The following is an 8,982-nucleotide window of genomic DNA, read 5'->3' on the forward strand; positions in this document are numbered from 1 at the left end:
AAGTGCACAGAAATGAAAAATCGTTCAACCGCCTGAAGACAGCTGATCTTAAAACTTCTGGAACGAGCTTCGCTTGTGACTACCACAAAGATTCGCACGCGTGTGAGTATTGCCGTATTTGACCCATGTTTGGCTCTAGCATATGCATGTGAGCAGTCAATCTCGCATATGAGGAACATTAAGACCCAACCACGCTCACGTTTTAACTGATGAGAGCCTCAACGCCTGCCATGAAGCTCACCTCACCACGTATGAACCAGACTACAAGGCCATCAGCAAAACCATGCAGCACCAGAAGTCGCATTAAAAGTAAGACATATTTAATTTATTATACGTTAAAAATACTATATGGCTCTCAATGAAATATATTTAGAAATATTTGGCTTTTATGGCTCTCCCAGTCAAAAAGGTTCCTGACCCCTGGCTTAAACAAACGTAACATGCAACGTTAGCCTAATCTAAAATGCTCTACTACGGCGTGCCTTTCATGTGGCTCGTCAGCGCAGCCTCTCCCATCGTTATTTGTTGCAAACTTTGCAGGAGGCTACTCGTGGGCTTGACCCTCGTCTTAGCCATGGCTTGTATTTGTCTTCTGCTAGCCAACACTCGTTGAAACTGCAACCTTCTGGCATACTGTCATCTATCACTCTCATCAGAATGCCCAGGTCACACACGTAACACAAACACTTGCCGGTCACGCGCATAGCGCAGGAAGGCCGGAGCGGAGCTGTTTTATGTAAAAAGCTAAGCAATTAAGCTCGCTCCGACTTCTTTATTTTCTTTTAATCTAAAAAGCGAAGTAAAGCATTTACAATTTCAAGCACTTTATCCCAAATTCAAGCACCATTCCCAAAATTCAAGCACTTTTCAAACCTTGAAAACACCTCGTACAATTTCAAGCATTTTCAAGGATTTCCAGCACCCGTACGAACCCTGCCTTTGGCAAACACATGAAATAAGACATCATTGTGACAGCTTCAAACCAAGCATGACCTTTCATTAATGCCTCTTTCACACCAACGCGTTTTCAGCTCCGGCTCGGAGCTGGAGCCCGAAAAGTACCGTTTTTTCCTGTTCGCACCGCAGGGGCGCCGCCTCTTAGCTCCGGAATCCGGTTCACTTCCAGCTCCAAAAAATTGTCGGTCTAGAGGCAAGAGCTTCGGAGCTAAGAGGCGGCGTCGCTTACGTCGTCGAGGCGTGCAGGAAACTACACCCACCTCCCCTGAACATGGGTCGACTGAAGAGTCTCGTCATGCCTGCCTACAAGCAGTAGTGCTTATAAACACACTTTATAAAGTCCGGCAACACTAACCAGGCTTCGTGTGATTCTGTTTATTTGTACCTTACTTTGACCATCCGTTCGCTGTTATTGATCATTGTGGAGAGAGGCAGACGTTTTGTTTTGTATTATAGCAGATCAGATGGAATCAATACATGGGCTGCACAGGTTGTCGTGTCCGACTATCACAAGTAGAATCATAATGAAAAATACGCCGGTAAAATGTGCCTGTAGAAAACGGCTTATGCTACAATAGGATAGCAATAGCAAGTAGTCAGTTTACCTTCGGTTGCTATGCTAACATCACCCATTTTATACCAGAGAAACTTTCATAACAGCGTTGTGATGCCAAACAGCGTCAATTCAGACTGACACACATTCACTTAAGGGGAACTGGGGATATGTATCAGCTGCTTGTGTGACAGTCAGACAGTGAATACTTTAGAGAGGCCGCTCTAAAGTATTAGCTAGCCCAGAGCTAACGGGAGAATAAACTCCAGTGGACGAGCAGCACTGCAGCGGTCGGTAAATGCCGCTGAAACACATTAATAAACAATGAACCACGGCACTCTGAAGAAAAGCATAAGGTTGGAGAAGTCGTTATTTTTATTTAATCTGACTTCGTATGATTAAAAGCTACACGATCATCGACCCGACGCAGTCCCCCGTTGTTGTTGTTGTGAGCGCTGTTGGGGAGCAAATCAGCGATGTAAACGGTGACGTCATGACGCAGCAGCGGCTGCACCAGTCGGGCTCTGGGTGGTGTGAACAGAGCAGGAGCAGAAAAGGGAAACCGGAGCTGAACCAGAAAAGCTCTAGCTTGAAGCTAGAAAGGGAAAAGCGCTGGTGTGAAAGCCGCATGAGATGGCTCTTACACTGGGTTATTGAGCTCTTGGTTATTATGAAAAGAGGGATAGGAGCCCCAGTTTGACTTACAATGCAATGTATCTCAAAAAAGAAAATTAAACATAACAGCTGTGTATATTGGCTCAAAAAAGAAATTCAAATAATGTAAAGTAATGTCGTTATTTAGTAGATGTAATGGGATTTCTTCTTTGTTAACAGAAATGCTGTTGTTTTAAGTTGTGAGTGAAATGTTTAGCTGTATTTTTCACACTGTTGTCGAGTTATTATTTCAAGTTTTTTCACCTCTGAAGAAGAGGTGCCACATCATTGTGTCTGACATTACACAAGCAGACAAATTACAACCATAGACAAAATAAGAGTGTATGATTCTAAACAAAATATACAGAAAGAGTTTAGACCACTTAGCGCAGGATATGCTGTGTCTGTGTAAACGAGGATGCCTACGAAATCACGACTGAGGCCTAAAGTGAGCAAAAAGATGAATGGCTACAGGTACTTCCATTATCTAAGTTTACTAGTCGAGCTGTTTCACAGAGGTGGACTGGACGATGAGAGATTCAATCACAGTTTTCTGAAAAACCCCACCTGTTTTTGAATGGCCTCCAGATCTCTGTCCCGTACGAAGTCTTCTCTCAGCTGTACCCTGGTCAGTCTGGTGCTGCAGGGGTCTGAGAACAGTTGGAAGAAGCTTTCCTCTGGTTCAAAGTTACTATCTGTGTGGACCAACTCCATGTATCTGTAAAAAAAACAAAAAAAACATGGAATATGTAATATTGTGATGATGAGGCGTTTTGAGAGAATGGAAATGTAGATGAATGGAATGATTGCAGATGTATCATGCGACCTACGTGTTGACCAACTTGTCGCAGATCTCGCTTGGAAGGAAGATGTCCGAGCGCAGACAGAGCTTGTTCCTGAATCCCTGGTAGCACATGGTCTTCCTAAGGTTCCTCAGGCAGAAGATGGTTGCCAGAGTCATGAGGCTGTCAGGGTTGTCTCCTGCTTTTGCTGCCATGTTAGCCTCTTTGTCCCCGGCTCAGATTAAAGACAGGGCAGTGCAGGGGACCTGAGGAGACATTCATCGAACGAAGTTAGGACATGTCTTTTCACAGGAGCTTGCTTCTGGTGGAAATCAGAAACAAAAAGTTTCCCTTTGACCATTTGACTACCAAAAAAAAAAACGGATTCAAATCATATACACTGAGTCTGAGACTTAGCGAACACAGTAACGACATTCATTCCAAATATTAGTCGAAACATCCAAGTCATAGACAGAGGAGGGAAGTAAGTACATTTACTCAAATACTGTACTTAAGTACAATTTTGAGGTACATACTTTACTTGAATATTTCCATGATATGCTACTTTATACTTCTACTCCACTACATTTATTGAACTGCTTGAACTACCTTTAACAAAATGCATCTCTAAAACATTATATATATATATTAAACACAAGAGTCAAATATTTTGCAAAGAAAGTCAGTCAGAATTGTGTTTGTCCACGAGTTAAATGCTGCTTGATGCAACAATATTATCTAGAAAATGTCACATGCATAAATATAATATACACACAAAAAAGGCAATTTTTCTGCAAAATGATTACTTTTTGTAATGCAAGTACATCATACTTTTGTACGTTTACTTAATTAAGATCTTGAATGCAGGACTTTTACTTGTAATGAAGTATTTTGACAATAATGTATCAGTACTTTGACTGAAGTAAAGCTTCTGAACACTTCTTTCACCCCTGGTCATAAACAACACATTATAGGTCAAGGATGTTCCAAAAAACCCTTACTGTATTTCCCATGTGTGAAAAATGGAATTGAAGACATATATCTCCGATTTGTCCATTCTTTAGAGAGCTAGTTGTCATGTGTATGGCTGATACTGCTTGCAACCAATGTTGTGTTCTTTTTAGGGCCGGGACTCGATTAAAAAAATTAATCTAATTAATTACAGGCTTTGTAATTAATTAATCGCAATTAATCGCATTAATGACTCTACCTAACAAAATGAAAATAGTAATAAGTTCATGTCTTTAGTTAGTGTACTAGTTTGAAGAGATGGAAGTTCTTCAGATGTTGTCCTAAGTAAAAATAGAACTACCAGAGTGTAGGAATACTCTGTTACAAGTTAAAGTCCTGCAATCAAATTGTTACTCAAGTAAAAGTAAAAGAGTATAAGCATCAAAATATACCTAAAGTACCAAAAGTACCAGATAATCAAAAGTAATCGCTATGCAGATTTACCCATTTCAGAATCATATATATATGTTGTCATTATAATCATTGATGAACTAACTACTGTATGTATTGCTGGGTAGCTTTTGAATAATACTCCAGGAGGAACTACAGTCTGATTTAAGTGTTGATCATGTTTGGATCCTTAATCCATATATGCAAAGTAACTAAAAGGTATTAAATAAATGTAGTGTAGTAAAAGTACAATGTTTATCTCTGAATTTTAGTGAAGTAGAATTACAAAGTATCATAACATGGAAATACTCAATTAAAGTACAAGTACCTCACAAGTACAATACTTGAATACATGTACTTACTTTACACCACTGCTGATACTGCTTGCCACCAATGTTGTGTTCTTTTTAACAACTTTGAGTTTCAATATTAACGTTACAAACACAATTATCCTTACTTGTCTATATCAAGCTGAAGGTCTTGCTGACAAAAGGAAGTTAGTGAGTGAAGTTGTCCTGTCTCTAAGTTAGTGCTACAGGTCTATTAGTTCAGCACACAGCAGTAAACCCTGGGAGACACGGCAGACTAGTTAGCTAGCTTTCTAGCTAGCTACACTGTACATCAGTTTTAATATAACAACACTGCCGCTAGATAGCTACTGAATAACACACACAAACTATAAACCTATTCAATAATACCTACGCAAATATAAAAGAGACAAACTTGTGTTTTCCAAGTTAAGCCTCAACTTGCCGATACGGTGTCAGCAGCGCATCTCAGCGTCAGAATTAGCTTGTGGCTAGCGGTGACTTTCCCTGCTATGGTGTTAGCTAACATAGCTAGTGGGACCAGCGCTAGCTACGAGCTATGTGTGGAACCACAGTGAACAGACAGCGGTCACAGGTGTATGAGTGGCAGCCCATCAGGCGGTGCTTTACCTTAGCTTTCACCAAGGCTATATGTCTTGATGACGGCGAGAAATGTAGTTTGTTTCATCAGTCTTCACTCATCTGATTTTCGTTTTCGTCCGATGTCAACAAACAGACTCCTCCTCTCACTTCTTCTCTCGTCCTCCTTTTCCCATCTCTTCCCCCTGCGCTTCCTCTTCCTATTCCTATTCTCCTCCAATCCCTGTCCTTCCACTTCCTATTTTTGACTTCAACAGTAGGCTATATGGTTTTTTTAAGTCAACTATAAGTATCTCTTACCACAATTGTATTCAAATTATTAATTATTGTATTTTATATTATTGGTAAACTGTAGCAGTGTTGTAACTAAGCAATAGTTGTATTTTTGCAGAGGTGAAATACATACTCGGATTATTTACTAAAGCAAAAACAGCAATACTATATAATAATAGTTAGCTGATTTATATCTTTGTTATTAATAACCTAAATCTGCAAAGTAACAAGTAACTAATCAAGTAGAGTAAATGTAGTGCCAACAAATTGTAGTGGAGTAAAAATACAAGTAGTATAATGTGAACATACTTAATTAAAGTACAAGTACCCACTTTGTTTTGACTTAAGTACAGTTCCTGAGTATATGTACTTAATTACTTTCTACCACTGTATTTGTGTTTCTAAGTATAATGTACAAAAACCCACTCTATTTATTTGGAGGCTGTGGCTCAGTGGAATAGTGCACCGATCTTCTGATCAGCAAGTTTGAGTCCCACTGCAGTCAGCATGTCATTGTGTCCGTGGCACTGCCCAGTGCTGAATGTATGGAAGTTGCTTTGGATACAAGTGTCTAACAAGTCACATGTAATGTAATTCCTAATTCCCGGATGCAGTTCTCTCCACCCAAAAAGGTATTACTAATATTTCTCTTTTTTTTAAGAATAGCATGTGTTCTATTTTCTATTCAAAACTATATTAAAAAAAACGAAATAGGTTCCTGTTTGTCACAGCTCTCCTTGTTGTTCACCATGTAACATAAATCATGATTTTGAACTTCACTTCTATGTGAAATAAATCAGGGTCCAGGTCAGTAACTGCCCCAGAGCTAAGGAGCTATACAAGCTTTGAAGGAACCCCTGGATGTAATGTCTGAGGACAAAGGTGTCACATACTGTACACATTGTAAAGCCACCTGATTCGTTTTTTAATTTGTGACATCTGGATGAATACAACAGTGATTGTACTATTGACTTACTGTGGTTCATTGGAAATGTGCTGACACTGGTTAGTTAGTCACTGCAAAAATATTTCAACAAAAACTGTCCTGATTAACTTCATGTTTGGTATCAGTATTCCTGCCACCTGGGGCTGCATTTATGCTAACAACTTGGCCTTTGATTAAACATTGCCATAGCATTCCCACATACAAGAAATACATGGAGAGGTCACAATCCAATTCACCGAGAAAATGTTCCATCAGAAGCCAGTGGGGAAAAAAGTACTTAAGTAAAAGTTCTAATGCCACAGTCTTAAAATATTCCATTACAAGTAAGAGTTGAAAATATGATTTAAGTAAAATTACAGAAATGTTATCAGCTAAATGTATACCCAATTATCAAAAGTAAAAACACGTATGCAGAATGCCTCTAATGTGTTGGGTTATTATATAAATATGTCAATATGGAGCAATTATTTGGAAAGCATTGAGAGAATTTTTAGTAAATACAGTATAACTTGTATAGGTGAAAAAGTAACTAAATTAATAAGGCAATACAAGTACAACATTTCGTTCTGACACTTAGTGAAGTAGAAGTACAAAGTAACAGAAAAGGAAAATACTCAAGTAAAGTACAAGTACCTCAAAATTAAGTACATTAAGTATAATTCAAGTACATTCCTTAAGTAAATGTATAACGTTACATTATTTCCACCACTGCGAGAAGCTCTGTGTGCAGTGCGCAAACTGATTCTGTGTTGTGGTGCAGGGAACACAGATGATGTGCAGCGCTGATGATGTGTATTGTTGGATCAACATATGTCATGCCAATAGTATTCTCTGTGATTATGTGTGCAGTGCAAACACACCATTTCGAGTACCTCTTTAGATAAACTTTAAATAAGGTTTTACATTTCAGAATGACACAAGCCTTAAAGATCTTACACCCACCTAAATTAAGATCATTAACTAAAATTCATAGACTGGGTTTCAAAGCAGTGCTCACATCTATATACCTAACTCACTCGTCATGACCATTCCTTCGTCTTCTCTTTATATTCATCATGCATGCTATATGTATTATTTGAACTCTGCTGCCCTCTGGTGGTTGCCAGCATGGGTGTCACTTTGTCTTTGTCGAGACACTTTTTCAATAAAATAAAGTGTTTTTGCTAACCACCCTTTTGAATGATTATGTATTTCACTGGTAACTGTATGCAATGTGATATCAGTTTTCTCTTTTCTGTGACTATTTTAGGAAATATCAATATAACTACAATTTGTTTTACGAAGAATCAAAACAACATAGTTGCACTAATAAAACGTTATGAATAAAAAAGGCAATCAAAACTAAGTGCGTATTTAACAAATATTTAATCTGAAGTATGCAACTGTATTTTAATTTATTTACTATGTTTTATTTGTTTCTTTGATGTAATTTTGTATAACTTTGTACGTCTACCACCATGGCCGTATCTACCATTGAAGTCACTGAGGTCCGGACCTCGGTAATATTTTTCTATAGGCCCTGACTGCAGCACGCGGAATGGGGCGTGGTCAGATGTGGGCGGGGCTGGACGTCCGATGGGCGGGGTGTATGGATATCCTAATGAGACAAACAGCATCATCTGCTGGACAACTACAAGTACAAATCATTAAGATAACAGAACCGAAAAAGCAAATACAGTAAATATAAAAACCAAACCAAGTATATAAAAAAAAAATCTATACAACAGTGAAAGGCTTTGCTGATGCAAACATTCAACCGCACTCTTCAAAACAGGCATGAACCTTAAGGTTTTCTTTATCAATGAACTGCTCAAAAAACATTAAATAGTCCGACTCAAATTTGAACTTGAACATAAATGGATCCATCCTGTCTTCCCAGCTGTCTTCGTCCCACAGGTTGCTGGCTTCACCAAGGTTATGGAGAGCTGCTTCTCTGTCCAGTGGGGCCACGGAAAGAATTTGTGGCAGGATGACTTTATCTCCCATTTTCTTTGCAGAGCACCACTGAGATGCCGCCATAGCACTACTTATAAAGGGGTGCTTCTCCTACAGGAAGAAGAGACATAGTTTATGCATTGCTACTACACTGTACATTTACTATTCTCATAGTGCTGCTGCTGATTTGCAACAAGATGCTTTGAATGTGTAATTATGACGCACACAAACTTGCACATGCAACACTATCTAAATCAGTGGTACAAAATATTTTCAGCCATTTTCTACCAGTCGCTGCAGAAGAACAGAAGGAAGTGCTGTGAATTTCATGTAAGGTATAACAGATAGCATATCACGTACTCCATCCTCCTCTTCAGAGCTGACAAGAATTTCTTCTGCAGCCGTCTTTGCCAGTGGGTCCTTTTTCTGGAAGACACCAGATAAAAGGAATTACTACTGCATGGTAAAACAGTTGTACTTGCATCATGACACATTGCCCCCTTGAATAAGAGGTGGAAGCAACAAACTGTATGGCTGTGGAGCACATCCATGGAGATTTTAAGTAGTAAATTA

At 39.0% G+C, this 8,982-nt stretch overlaps 1 protein-coding gene across 1 annotated transcript in view; it reads right to left on the bottom strand.

The window, feature by feature from the left end:
- Positions 1-5,420, bottom strand: part of LOC104951912 (protein zer-1 homolog) — an 18,402-nt gene extending 12,982 nt beyond the window's left edge. The window contains exons 1-3 of the mRNA XM_010778648.1: positions 5,286-5,420; positions 2,995-3,212; positions 2,732-2,882 (exon numbers count right to left, since the gene is read on the bottom strand). Coding sequence (XP_010776950.1) covers positions 2,732-2,882; positions 2,995-3,161 — 318 coding nt within the window. The 5' untranslated portion in view covers positions 3,162-3,212; positions 5,286-5,420. The remainder of the gene's footprint in view (positions 1-2,731; positions 2,883-2,994; positions 3,213-5,285) is intronic.
- Between the last annotated feature and the right edge of the window lie 3,562 nt (positions 5,421-8,982).

The sequence above is a fragment of the Notothenia coriiceps genome, unplaced genomic scaffold (assembly GCF_000735185.1).
Source record: "Notothenia coriiceps isolate Sejong01 unplaced genomic scaffold, NC01 NC01_scaffold00019351, whole genome shotgun sequence".
Lineage (NCBI taxonomy): Eukaryota > Metazoa > Chordata > Actinopteri > Perciformes > Nototheniidae > Notothenia > Notothenia coriiceps.